Source organism: Mytilus californianus, unplaced genomic scaffold, assembly GCF_021869535.1.
Source record: "Mytilus californianus isolate M0D057914Y unplaced genomic scaffold, xbMytCali1.0.p SCAF_4, whole genome shotgun sequence".
Classification (NCBI taxonomy): Eukaryota; Metazoa; Mollusca; class Bivalvia; order Mytilida; family Mytilidae; genus Mytilus; species Mytilus californianus.
Window position 1 is genome coordinate 35,320,063 of NW_026262690.1, and position 14,740 is coordinate 35,334,802.

At 31.5% G+C, this 14,740-nt stretch overlaps 1 protein-coding gene and 1 long non-coding RNA gene across 5 annotated transcripts in view; one reads left to right on the forward strand and one right to left on the reverse strand.

The window, feature by feature from the left end:
* LOC127698220 (ribosome quality control complex subunit NEMF-like) overlaps positions 1–14,740 on the forward strand; it is an 82,845-nt gene that overhangs the window by 18,264 nt on the left and 49,841 nt on the right. The window contains exons 8-14 of the mRNA XM_052201573.1: positions 7,118–7,191; positions 7,727–7,791; positions 8,075–8,150; positions 10,205–10,267; positions 10,421–10,546; positions 11,530–11,690; positions 12,278–12,382. Coding sequence (XP_052057533.1) covers positions 7,118–7,191; positions 7,727–7,791; positions 8,075–8,150; positions 10,205–10,267; positions 10,421–10,546; positions 11,530–11,690; positions 12,278–12,382 — 670 coding nt within the window. The remainder of the gene's footprint in view (positions 1–7,117; positions 7,192–7,726; positions 7,792–8,074; positions 8,151–10,204; positions 10,268–10,420; positions 10,547–11,529; positions 11,691–12,277; positions 12,383–14,740) is intronic.
* The window catches only part of LOC127698247 (uncharacterized), a 32,707-nt gene that overhangs the window by 2,229 nt on the left and 15,738 nt on the right, over positions 1–14,740 (reverse strand). For 2 of the 4 annotated variants that reach the window (XR_007980765.1, XR_007980764.1), the window contains exon 2: positions 6,230–6,325. This is a non-coding gene — a long non-coding RNA (uncharacterized LOC127698247). Of the gene's footprint in view, positions 1–5,260; positions 5,372–5,751; positions 6,326–14,740 lie in introns of those variants that run through there. The other 2 variants (XR_007980766.1, XR_007980763.1) reach the window with 2 other exon arrangements.

A 14,740-nucleotide genomic window follows, 5' to 3' on the forward strand; every position in this document is an offset into this window, starting at 1 on the left:
ATACCACAAAAGGAAGGTTAGGATTGATTTTGGGGGTTATGGTACCAACAGTAAAGGAATTAGGGGCCAAAAAGGGGCCAAAAATAAGCATTTTTTGTAACTTCCAGACATAACTTGTGTGTTAGTGTATGGATCTCTCTGACATTGTACCACAAGGTTCCATATCACAAAAGGAATGCTGGGATTGATTTTGGGGGTAATTGCCTCAAAATTTTAGGAATTAGGGGCCAAAAAAGGGGCAAAAAACAAGCATTTTTCTAGTTTAATGACAATAACTTGTGTGTAAGTGTATGGATCTTTCTGAAATTGTACTACAAGGTTCCATATCACAAAGGGAAAGCTGGAATTGAGTTTGGGGGTAATTGCCGAAACGTTTAGGAATTGGGGGCCAAAAAGGGGCCAAAAATAAGCATTTTTCTAGTTTCCAGACAATAACTTGTGTTCAAGTGCATGGATCTCTCTGAAATTGTACTGCAAGGTACCATACCACAAAGGGAAGGCTGGGATTGATGATTGGGGTAATTGCCTCAATATTTTAGGAATTAGGGGCCAAAAAGGGGCAAAAAACAAGCATTTTTCTAGTTTCAGGACAATAACTTGTGTGTAAGTGTATGGATCTTTCTGAAATTATACTACAAAGTTCCATATCACGAAGGGAAAGCTGGGTTTGAGTTTGGGGGTAATTGCCCTAAACGTTTAGGAATTTGGGGCCAAAAAAGGGCCAAAAAACACATTTTTCTAGTTTCCAGACAATAACTTGTGTTCAAGTGTATGGATCTCTCTGAAATTGTACTGCAAGGTACCATACCACAAAGGGAAGACTGGGATTGAGTTTGAGGGTGATGAATCATAAGGGGGTTCAAAAAATTTGGGGGGGGGGATTTTTTTTTTTTTCCTTTTTTTTCTTTTTTTCCTTTTTTTTTTCTTTTAAAATTTTCCATTTTAAGTTGGTTATTTCTGATTTATATTGAAAAGCAAATAATAATGATGTGGTAGGAGATACAAACAGGATGTGTAAATTATTATATAATAAGTATTGTGCAATAGCAAGAAATTTTCAATTGCACAGTATTGCACAATAGCAAGAAATCTTCAATTGCACAGTATTGCACAATAGCAAGAAATCTTCAATTGCACAGTATTGGGCAATAGCAAGAAATATCCAATAGCACAATATTGCGCAATAGCAAGAAATTGTCAATTGTACAGTATTGCGCAATAGCAAGAAATATTTAATTGCACAGTATTGTGCAAAAGAAGATACTTCGTATAAATTGCTTATTTCTTGACCAATTTCAATGGGGTTTTATTCTTGAATTCTTGGGGTTCTTTAATATGCTGAATCTAACCGTGTATTTAGTTTTTGGATTTTGGGCCCCGTTTTTAAATTGGTCCACATTGAGGTCCAAAGGGTCCAAAATTAAACTTTGTTTGATTTCATCAAAAATTGAATTATTGGGGTTCTTTGATATGCCGAATCTAACCGTGTATTTAGATTCCGTTTTCAAATTGGTCTACATTAAGGTCCAAAGGGTCCAAAATTAAACTGAGTTTTATTTTAGCAAAAATTGAATTCTTAGGGTTCTTTGATATGCTGAATCTAAACATGTATTTAGATTTTTGATTATGGGCCCAGTTTTCAAGTTGGTCCAAATCGGGGGTCCAAAATTAAACTTTGTTTGATTTCAACAAAAACTGAATATATGGGGTTCTTTGATATGCTGAATCTAACCATGTATTTAGATTTTTGATTTTTGGGCCCCGTTATCAACTTTGTCCACATTGAGGTCAAAAGGGTCCAAAATTAAACTTTGATTGATTTCATCAAAAATTGAATTATTGGGGTTCTTTGATATGCTGAATCTAACCATGTATTTAGATTTTGGATATTGGACCATAAAAGGTGAATGTCCGATTTAAAATTTTTAAGTTCTTAGACCACATTCATTCTGTGTCAGAAACCTATGCTGTGTCAAATATTTAATCACAATCCAAATGCAAAGCTGTATCAAGCTTGAATGTTGTGTCCATACTTGCCCCAACTGTTCAGGGTTCGACCTCTGCCGTCGTATCAAGCTGCGCCCTGCGGAGCATTTTATTTAAATTGGTCTACATTAAGGTCCAAAGGTCCAAATTAAACTTAGTTTGATTTTAACAAAAATTCAATTCTTGGGGTTCTTTGATATGCTGAATCTAAACATGTGTTTAGATTTTTATACGACCGCAAAAAAATTTTGTGGTCGTATATTGGTATGACGTTGGCGTCGTCGTCGTCGTCCGAATACATATTGGTTTTCGCACTCTAACTTTAGTTTAAGTGAATGGATCTTTTTGAAATTTGACCATAAGGTTAAATACCACAAAAGGAAGGTTGGGATTGATTTTGGGGGTTATGGTACCAACAGTTAAGGAATTAGGGGCCAAAAATGAGCATTTTCTAGTTTCCAGACAATAACTGTGGAACGGTGTAGGTTACAATACACCATTAGATTTTATGGGCGCAGCCATTTTATGAGCATAACATGGTATTCAGATTTAAGAGTATAGCTAATCCTGATTGGTTGATATGTGCGCCCGTTATTTTTTGTAATTAGAGACTTCGTGCATTCTGCATTATACCAAAGGCCAAATAAATTATTTTCCTTAGCCCTAACGGAACTGAGATGTCTTTTAAACGCTAGGATGAGACACGTATATTTAAGTGCAAAATTGATAGGCATGGGAGATAAGTACAAATTACGCTAAGAAAAGCAACGCGAACCTATATTTTTTGGACCAAAAAATACTGTCCTAATAACTTTTCTTTAATTCTAGCAAGGTTTCGTTAAAAAAATCAGCTTTCTAAAGTCTGTATCTCGAAAAAGGCTATCATTGTCGCCTATGGGGAAATTAATTGTTTATTATAATCTGTATGGATCTCTCTGAAATTATACTACAAGTTTCCATACCACAAAGGGATGGTTAGGATTTGCTTTGGGGGGTTATGTCTCAAACCGTTTAGGAATTAGGGGCAAAAAAGGGGGGAAAACAAGGTTGTCCTGGTTAATGGACAAATACTTTAGTACAAAACATAATTTAAAGCAGTGTAAGGGAGATAAATCAAATACATCATTGAAATTATCTCCCTTACACTGCTTTTAAATTATGTATAAAGTAATGGTTAATGAACAATAAAGATAATCTAAAACAGTGTAAGGGAGGTAATCCAAATACAACGTTTTGGTTACTTCCCTTACACTGCTTTTAAATTATGTTTAAAGAAATGCATATTTATAAAGGAAGACCAGTAAAAATATCTGCAAATGTTTTCATCTTTTTTTTTTACAAAAAAATCCATATGAAAGATTTGACACTATATTTTTATTAATTCTATTATAAAATAGATTAAGTTAGCACTATGGTAAATTTAAATGGGTAATTATGGTTGCCAACTCCATTGGAAATTTGAATTGAGATTATGACCATATCTTGAGGGAAAGAATTTTTTTGGGGGAAAAAGGGGGGGGGGGGAAAGAAATTGTGGGGGGCCAATTTTTTCTCATTTCAGATTTCAGAAATTAAAAAGAATTATTCTTCAAATATTATTTTTTTTTCAAATTTCAAATATTGAAAAATTTCAAGAAGTAATCTTTAATTGCACAGTATGGCGCATTAGATTTGTAAAATCTTTGATCACATTTATTTATTTGTTATGCCGAATCTAACAGTGTATATAGATTTTTAATTTTGGGTCCAGTTTTCAAATTGGTCTACATTAATGTCCAAAGGGTCCAAAATTAAACTTTGTTTGATTTTAGCAAAAATTGAATATATGAGGTTCTTTGATATGCTGAATCTAAACATGTATTTAGATTTTTGATTTTTGGCCCAGTTTTCAAGTTGGTCCAAATTGGGGTCCAAAATTAAACTTTGTTTGATTTCAACAAAAATTGAATATATGGGGTTCTTTGATATGCTGAATCTAACCATGTATTTAGATTTTTTATTTGTGGACCCCGTTATCTAATTGGTTCATATTGAGGTCAAAAGGGTCCAAAATTAAACTTTGTTTGATTTCATCTAAAATTGAATTATTGGGGTTCTTTGATATTCCAAATCTAACCTTGTATTTAGGTTTTTAATTTTGGGTCCTGTTTTTTAAATTGGTCTACATTGAGGTCCAAAGGGTCCAAATTAAACTTAGTTTGATTTTAACAAAATTGAATTCTTGGGGTTCTTTGATATGCTGAATCTAAACATGTGTTTAGATTTTTTATTATGGGCCCAGTTTTCAAGTTGGTCCAAGATAGGGTCCAGTATTTAAACTTTGTTTGATTTCAACAAAAATTGAATATATGGGGTTCTTTGATATGCTGAATCTAAACATGTATTTAGATTTTTGATTATGGGCCCAGTTTTCAAGTTGGTCCAAATTGGGGTCCAAAATTAAACTTTGTTTGATTTCAACAAAAATTGAATATATGAGGTTCTTTGATATGCTGAATCTAACCATGTATTTAGATTTTTTATTTGTAGGCCCCGCTATCAAATTGGTTCATATTGAGGTCAAAAGGGTCCAAAATTAAACTTTGTTTGATTTCATCGAAAATTGAATTATTGGGGTTCTTTGATATGCCAAATCTAACCGTGTTTTTAGATTTTTAATTTGGGTCCCGTTTTTTAAATTGGTCTTCATTGAGGTCCAAAGGGTCCAAAATTAAACTTAGTTTGATTTTAACAAAAATTGAATTCTTGGGGTTCTTTGATATGCTGAATCTAAACATGTGTTTAGATTTTTGATTATGGGCCCAGTTTTCAAGTTGGTCCAAGTTGGGGTCCAAAATTATACTTTTTTTGATTTCAACAAAAATTGAATATATGGGGTTCTTTGATATGCTGAATCTAACCATGAATTTAGATTTTTTATTTGTGGGCCCCGCTATCAAATTGGTTCATATTGAGGTCAAAAGGGTCCAAAATTAAACTTTGTTTGATTTCATCAAAAATTGAATTATTGGGGTTCTTTGATATTCCAAATCTAACCGTATATTTAGATTTTTAATTTTAAGTCCCGTTTTTTAAATTGGTCTACATTAAGGTCCAAAGGGTCCAAAATTAAACTTAGTTTGATTTTAGCAAAAATTGAATTCTTTGGGTTCTTTGATATGCTGAATCTAAACATGTGTTTAGATTTTTGATTATGGGCCCAGTTTTCAAGTTTGTCCAAGTTGGGGTCCAAAATTAAACTTTGTTTGATTTTAACAAAAATTGAATATATGGGGTTCTTTGATATGCTGAATCTAACCATGTATTTTGATTTTGGACATTGGACCATAATAGGTAAATTAAAAAAATTCAAGTTCTTAGACCACATTCTTTCTGTGTCAGAAACCTATGCTGTGTCAAATATTTAATAACAATCCAAATTCTGAGCTGTATCAAGCTTGAATGTTGTGTCCATACTTGCCCCAACTGTTCAGGGTTCGACCTCTGCGGTCGTATCAAGCTGCGCCCCAGCGAAGCATTTTATTGATTATGGGCCTAGTTTTCAAGTTGGTCCAAGTTGGGGTCCAAAATTAAACTTTGTTTGATTTCAACAAAAATTGAATATATGGGGTTCTTTGATATGCTGAATCTAAACATGTATTTAGATTTTAGATTTTTGGCCCAGTTTTCAAGTTGGTCCAAATTGGGGTCCAAAATTAAACTTTGTTTGATTTCAACAAAAATTGAATATATGGGGTTCTTTTATATGCTGAATCTTACCATGTATTTAGATTTTTTATTTGTGGGCCCGCTATCAAATTGGTTCATATTGAGGTCAAAAGGGTCCAAAATTAAACTTTGTTTGATTTCATCAAAAATTTAATTATTGGGGTTCTTTGATATGCCAAATCTAACCGTGTTTTTAGATTTTTAATTTTGGGTCCCGTTTTTTAAATTGGTCTACATTAAGGTCCAAAGGGTCCAAAATTTAACTTAGTTTGATTTTAACAAAAATTGAATTCTTGGGGTACTTTGATATGCTGAATCTTAACATGTATTTAGATTTTTGATTATGGGACCAGTTTTCAAGATTGTCCAAGTTGGGGTCCAAAATTAAACTTTGTTTGATTTCAACAAAAATTGAATATATGGGGTTCTTTGATATGCTGAATCTAACCATGTATTTTGATTTTGGACATTGGACCATAATAGGTAAATTAAAAAAATTGAAGTTCTTAGACCACATTCTTTCTGTGTCAGAAACCTATGCTGTGTCAAATATTTAATCACAATCCAAATTCAGAGCTGTATCAAGCTTGAATGTTGTGTCCATACTTGCCCCAACTGTTCAGGGTTCGACCTCTGCGGTCATATCAAGCTGCGCCCAGCGAAGCATTTTATTTCCAGGAGTTACGCCCCTTTGAACTTATTTGCCAAATATACTACTGCAACCTTTTGTCATCACAACTCCTCTCAAACCACACAACAGAATTTCATGAAACTGTGTAGATATTAAGGACATACTATGTAGATGTGCATATTGACAGGAAATTATGATTCAATTTTTTTCTGATACAATTTTTTTTTCTTACACTTATTTTATTTCTCCAATGACAATGTGGGGACGTGTGGTATGTGAGCGCGCTCACTAAGGTTCTTTAATTACTGAATAAAAAACTGCATAGGTCTTTTTTTTTAGTATTTTTTGGGGGTTTATTGGTCAACATAAGTTTTCATGTTGAGGTTGGTTTCACAGTTACCACAAGGAAAAGGTGAATTATGTTTGGTTCATGAAATCACTTTAATTGTAAATGTCTGTCTGACAGGGTACACCTACCTTGACCTAATTTATGTTCTTTGATCAATGTAAAGTATTCATGTTTGTGTCTGTTTCTCAGTTACCATCAGTTGTAAGAGAACCTTATTTATTCTATAAAATTATTGTAAGTAGCTGACCTTGACCTTATTTCATGGTTATTAATGATTAGACATATTGTATGACATTGATTTCACATACATTAGACACATTCAGTCAGAATCAATATAGCAGGCAAAACATTTCAAGGTGTCCACTTTTGTGTTAACTTTGTACATTTATATGTATTCAGTTTACTAGATTATTTTCATGTGAATAATCATGTGATTATTGTAGATTTTACGAAGTTACTAATCGCCATAGAGGAAGCAGAAGAAAATTTTAAACTACTACAAGAAAATGAGAGCAAGGTAAACGCTTACACTTGAAATTCATATATCTGTACCATTTGTGTCCTAAAACGCATCATGTGTGGATAGAATAATTGTCTTTTCATATTCAATTTATCAAGTTAAAAGGTCATTTTAGGTTAATTAGAGGGACTTTGTTAGTTTGGTTTTTTTTTTTGGGGGGGGGGGGGGGGGGGGGGAAATGATCAGAGGTTATAATATTAGATATGAAAATTTCCTCATTTCCATTAAACTAATAGACTATTACTGGTGTGAACTTTTGGCTGAATGTGAATTTCACTATTTTCACAACAGTTATATAGCTTTCCAAAGTAGTCAAGTCAGTAATACTACGAACAGTATTGTAGGCAAAGGCCAAGTTCAAAAGGTTGGGCAGAGATGCAAGGTAAAGAATGTTTAGAAGAATTTAAATAAATGATGGAGATTTACCAAAAAAATATAAGCAAAATTAAAATATATACATAATAATGGATATATATACATTCTGAATCTTTACATTTTTGTATGAGTGTTTGAATTATTTAGAATTTTACAGGGCTACATTATTCAGAAAAAAGAGAAAAGACCAGCTGCATCAGAAAGTAAAGAAGATCTACTGACGTAAGAAATAACCTATAATGTTACAAATCAAATTAGCTGTAATTAAAATATGATTCTAATTTATTGTATTGGTTTGAAATAGTTCTATACTTACAGTAATTGTTAGTGTTTTGACTTATTTGCCTGAATACAAAAACTGTTACATCAGGTATCAGGCAACAGATATCAAAATATTTCAATCATGTTTGTCTTCTATTCAATTAAATATAAAACAATAAAATTAATTTTTACTTAAATTTTGCAATATTCATATTTTGATACTAATTAGTTATACTTTTGGTAGGTATGATGAATTTCACCCCAGGTTATTCAAACAGCATACTGAGAAGCCTTATCAGGAGTATGATTCTTTTAATCAGGTATCTCATATTAGTTCATCTGTGTATTAGCCAGCACTAAATCTGCTTTCTGTATGAATGTAAAAACATAGTTGTCCTCTGTATTAATCTTATGCTAATTATTCTATCTCTGTTTTAGTATGACAGTTGTAATTTTCTTTAAATAAGAAGCCACAGAAACAAGACTTACACTTGCTGTAGTCAGCAGAGGCTTCAATAAATTTGTAAAGTTTGTGAGCAGTTCACACAGGCAAGGGACATCATTTACTTTATTGGACCCAAAACTAAAATTTACCCCTACCTAACACTAGCCCTAGCCCTTATACATAAACTTTACCAAAAACAAATCCTTACCATAACCTGAACCCTACTTTTAAAGTACAGGGTCCCGTAATGTAAATGAAGGCCCAGGTGAGAGACATCTCTATGTTAGCAGTTTATAAATGTTAGACTCAGATCGACATCAGGCCTCTAATCGACATCCGTTCCTCAAATTGTCTTCCAATGTTAAGTCATATTCTCAAATCAGTGTCCAATATTTTTACCCTCTTATCAACTTCATGTAAGTATTACCAAGATGATCTCCTCTCATAGATGTCCAATATCATTTAATCATTACTATTTATACTGTAAAAATCATAATGACTTATAAGTGATGAATATGAGGGTTGAACAAAAAAGTAGGCATCCCATTTCAAATAATCAACTAAATTAAGATAAAAGGACAAACATCAGTAAATGGTAATAAGACAAACACTGACATCATATTACATGTACATGCATTTGGATATTTTGGTGAAAGAACTTAATCCACTCTATTTATTTGTCTTATTCTGTTCATATTCATATAAATAAATGACATGTTGATATATGACAATAAGACAACAACCCAACAACAAAGATAAACAAAAGACATCTAGGGGGAAATATACAGTCTCAAACAATAGACAGAACGAATAAATACAGTCAATTGTTGAAAAGTATTATTATTTGGATTTAAAATCTTATATCGTTTAACAACTTTATGAGTTTTAGATTTAACCAACCATTTGCATTTGGAAAATGCCTGTATCAAATCAGGAATATGACAGTTATTTTCTTTGAATGAAGTTGTGATGATATTGCGGCTATGTGAAAAGGACTGAGTCTTACATATATAAGTCAAACAAAACTAGTTTTTTCTGTATAAGTTCTAAATGCCAGTTTCTTTATCTTTAACTGAAGGTATGTCTCTTAAGAATGAAGATGTTGAATATGATTAATTATTGCATATATCATGTATATGCAGGAAATAATTAGCACTGGACATTAAGCAAATAACCAATCTGAAAGCTGAAATGTATTCTACCCCATTTGGACTATGGTGAATAGTTGTCTCATTGGCAATCCTACCACATTTCCTTATTTTTATAGTATTGGTCCTTGCTAAAATAGCCACTTATGTTTTTTTCTCTCTCTCAGTAATTCAACAGTGTTATTTCTAACTAAAAAGTCAACACTGTTAATTGATCTTTGTAAGTCACCAATGCTAGTTGATGAATGTTTTAGTTTAAGGAATTTATTTTAGATTTTGCAATCAGTTTCACAGTTTTTAATGAGAAAAAACATACTGTGAACTTTTATTATTCATGGGGTACCAATTTTTCGGGGATTTCATGGGTACAAGTGAACAAGGAATTTAAATGTTCAACGAAGTACCAAATTTCTATATGATTGTATGCACACTTTTGTCATACCTTTCAAATCAAATATCCATGATAATACAATTTGTCCTTAATCAATGAAAATTGGTACCCACGAAACTAAATGAATCCATAGTACTGTAATTTGTTGGGTGTGAAATGATATTCATGATAAACCTCCACTAAAAATGCTTGAGAGAGTTGAAAGATAAGAAATCCTAAAAATGTGATTGGAACTTAGAATAGAGAAGTCAACCAATTCTAAAGCAACACAAATATTTATATGAGCTTTATTTTTGTCATTAAGTTATCAACCGATACAATTGCATTAAAACAAGAATCTCTTAAACCAATTTTCTGTACTTTGTTGTTTTTATTTCTTGTTTCTTTCAGGCAGTAGATGAGTTTTTCAGTAAACTTGAAGGTCAAAAGATGGATATGAAGACTGTTCAACAGGTAACCAGCTTAATATTTGATTGTTTTAGCAGTTGTCCATTGTTTTAGTTAAAATAAGATTGTTAGAATCCAGTTTTCAATCAAACAAGCAAATGTGAAAAGAACAAACCCAAAGGAATTATCACAATTTAAATAAAAATTTTACCTTTTCAGGAAAAAGCAGCCTTGAAAAAATTAGAAAATATTAAAAAGGATCATGAGAAACGAATTGAACAGTTACAAAAGGTTCAGGATACTGATATTAACAAAGGAAGACTGATTGAGATGAATCTAGGTCTGGTGAGTAGACACAAATACAAAGAGTTGTTGATTATATTCAAACATGTAAAATGCATCAATTTCAGAAAAATTACCACATCATGTTACATAAGTTGTTGTAATGGAAGAATGCCTTTCTTGACAATTACCAATCAGACTAAGTTGTGAAATTACTCAAATTTTTCATGATGTCAAAGACCAGTTGAAGCTAACATGGCCCTGTTTGAAAAATGAATTGTGCTTAAAACTTTTCAAAGAGACCTATTTAAACCATGGCAAACAGTTCAAACAAAGTGTTTTTATGGCTCTAATTTTTCTTTAAAAAAATAGTTAAAAAACTATCAAAATTTCAAAAAGTACCCTTTCTAAACTTATCCCTCCCTCATCTCATTACTGATGACCTTTGTTTCTGACAACACTTGACCGCAACAGGAAGTTGTCTAAGTAACTGTTTTTTTCTGGATTGGACTAAATAGGAATAAGATCTTTTATTATACTGTAATCACAATTATACTTTGAATTTTTATAATACCCACTGTTCATGGAATTTTACATCCGTCTAAACAACAAGTAGGAATATATTTAGCAGGAGATTGCAAGCAACTTCTTTTCAGTATTCATATTATTTTTTATTTATTTAAAGCAATATATCCTGATGATTTTAATTTCATTGATATTCTAAAGTATGAAATGATCAATGGGGACTAATGTTTGGAGGTTATAATATTGTATGACTTAATATTGTATGAACTAGTGAATTGCAGTATTTTAAAGATAGATTAAAAGAGAGGCTTCAGATAGAAGCAGCTTTATTCTGCATATGTGTTGATATTCTTGTGATAAAATACAGTTTTTGTTGATATTCTCTTGTTATTTGGCATTAGGCAGGTAAGTTTTTCCATGAATAGTTTCATTTGGCCAAATAAAGTATTGTCAATAAACATAAAACCTTCTTGCTATATCATGATTTTTATAACTAATAGTTTTCTTCTATTGTTTCAAAGGTTGACCAAGCTATACTTATTGTACGAAGTGCATTAGCAAACCAGATTGACTGGACAGAAATTCAGAGACTTGTAAAAGAAGCCCAACAACAAGGTGACCCAGTAGCACAATGTATAAAATCACTGAAGCTTGATACCAACCATATAACAGTGGTACTCAAGTATGTATTGTTGTCTTATTCTGGATTCTTTCTTATAAATAATGAATGTATATGTATTGTATTGTTATTTTAACTAAAACATTGAACACAAAATTTTTTTTCAATGAACAATGTTTAACGACAATTTTAAGATTTCTCACTGCAGGAATTGTTACTCAGACTGTTTGTCAATTTAGACATTAATTTATCTGAATCATTCGAAATGTGAAAATTTTAAATACAATTAAGTTTTGACATAGATTTCTATCTTAAAATATAAATGTGAGTTTTAAGTAATGCAAAGATATCTATCTTAGAATATAAATGTGAGTTTTAATAATGCAAAAGACCACATTGTTCACGTAACTGAAAACATCTCATGAACTTCTGAATATGCAGTATTCCAAAAATATATTTTTTTAACTTGTCTTTAAAATTTAACATTTAAATTTTAAGGGGATCACTTTGAATGATTTTACTAAATTCATGTTTCATTTCTATATAAACTTTCTTCTTTTGGGAAAACACATGTAAAAATCTACCTTTCATAAAATTTGTGTGGAATAATTTTACTTGAGGAATATGTTATCACTGAATATTTATTATAGAGACCCTTACTTTGAAAGTGATGATGAAGACCTGAATGAAGATATCTTACGTCCAATGCATATAGACATCGACCTGTCACTAAGTGCTTATGCCAACTCTAGAAAGTATGTTTGTTCCCATAGTTACATGTACTTTTATGTTCAATTGATGTAAAATTAATTGGTCACGTGGTTGTTTTGCTAACAAGAACAAATAAGGCAATTACCATGGTAATTTGTGACTATTAAGCAAATGGGAACTCGATAATAGGTATTGATACCAATTCTTAAAAATAAATCTTTTCCATGGTTGCTTATAATCATTTGATATGGACAAAATTTTGTCACTATCAGCTTAGTGCAACTCAAGACAGTAATGTAGGGTTTTTATATGAAAATATATGGTCCAGAGTAGATTTATATGTTGCATGAGCTTGTGAGTGTAATATATATTCTACGAGGGATAATATTCACCAATATTCATTCAATAACACTTTCATTGTATAGCAAAGCTTGAAAAACTGTTTACGTAATACATATTTTAATCACTGATGACATCACTAAATTGAAGCTTTCATTGCTCTTGTGCAATATGATATATTATTGCACACTTACCTTTGGTTACATTCTGTATGAAATATGTACAATAAATCAGTTTCCAGTGTATCAGTTATAATTAATAAATGTCTGCATTCTTGATCTATAAACAATTAGTAACTTAAGCTAGTAAATCAGTTCAGTTATAACTTATAATCAGTAAAACATTGACTGATTTTGTCAAATTTCCATAAAAAAAAGAAAGACCCATTGGTGGCCTTCGGCTGTTTTCTGCTCTTTGGTCGGGTTGTTGTCTCTTTGACACATTCCCCATTTCCATTCTCAATTTTATATTGATAATTGTATACATTTTATGAATAGGGAGAAAGTACTTGTTGTGTATGAAAGGAAAGCTGTGACAGAAACTTACTGTAATCATAATTGAAAATACGTATATATTTACATTTTTATACGACCGCAAAAAATTTTGTGGTCGTATATTGGTATGACGTTGGCGTCGTCGTCGTCCGGCGTCGTCGTCCGAATACACATTGGTTTTCGCACTCTAACTTTAGTTTAAGTGAATGGATCTTTTTGAAATTTTACCATAAGGTTAAATACCATAAAAGGAAGGTTGGGATTGATTTTGGGGGTTATGGTACCAACAGTTAAGGAATTAGGGGCCAAAAAGGGGCCAAAAATAAGCATTTTCTAGTTTCCAGACAATAACTGTGGAACGGTGTATGGATCTCTCTGAAATTATACTACAAGTTTCCATACCACAAAGGGATGGTTAGGATTTGCTTTGGGGGGTTATGGCTCAAACTGTTTAGGAATTAGGGGCAAAAAAGGGGGAAAAACAAGGTTGTCCTGGTTAATGGACAAATACTTTAGTACAAAACATAATTTAAAGCAGTGTAAGGGAGATAAATCAAATACATCATTGAAATTATCTCCCTTACACTGCTTTTAAATTATGTATAAAGTAATGGTTAATGAACAATAAAGATAATTTAAAACAGTGTAAGGGAGGTAATCCAAATACAACGTTTTGGTTACTTCCCTTACACTGCTTTTAAATTATGTTTAAAGAAATGCATATTTATAATGGAAGACCAGTAAAAATATCTGCAAATGTTGCATCATTTTTTTTTACAAAAAAATCCATATGAAAGATTTGACACTTTATTTTTAATTCTATTATAAAATAGATTAGTTAGCACTATGGTAAATTTAAATTGGTAATTATGGTTGCCAACTCCATTGGAAATTTGAATTGAGATTATGACCATATCTTGAGGGAAAGAATTTTTTGGGGGAAAAAAGGGGGGGGGGGATAAAAAGAAATTGTGGGGGATCAATTTTTTCTCATTTCAGATTTCAGAAATTAAAAAGAATTATTCTTCAAATATTTTTTTTTTTTCAAATTTCAAATATTGAAAAATTTCAAGAAGTAATCTTTAATTGCACAGTATGGCGCATTAGATTTGTAAAATCTTTGATCACATTTATTTATTTGTTATGCCGAATCTAACAGTGTATTTAGATTTTTAATTTTGGGTCCAGTTTTCAAAATAGTCTACATTAAGGTCCAAAGGGTCCAAAATTAAACTTTGTTTGATTTTAGCAAAAATTGAATATATGATTAAGATGGCTGCCAATGGAGTAGTGAGTTGATTTTCAGCTCTGCAGTTTTTGGCAATTTAAAGCTGGTTTTTGAAGGAATTTATTAATGGAAATCATATCATGATGTTTGGAATTTGATGAACTTTACAGGAATATGATTTTCTTCACATTTTGTTGAAAGATGGATTTACTATAGTGGAATTATATATTTTGGATTGGAAAAGTATTTGTGATTTATTGATTTTTCTGAGCTGTGTTGTCTGTATTACAACCATGCCTGGGGATAATAAAAGTGTAAAAACTGTACAAACTATGTTGGCA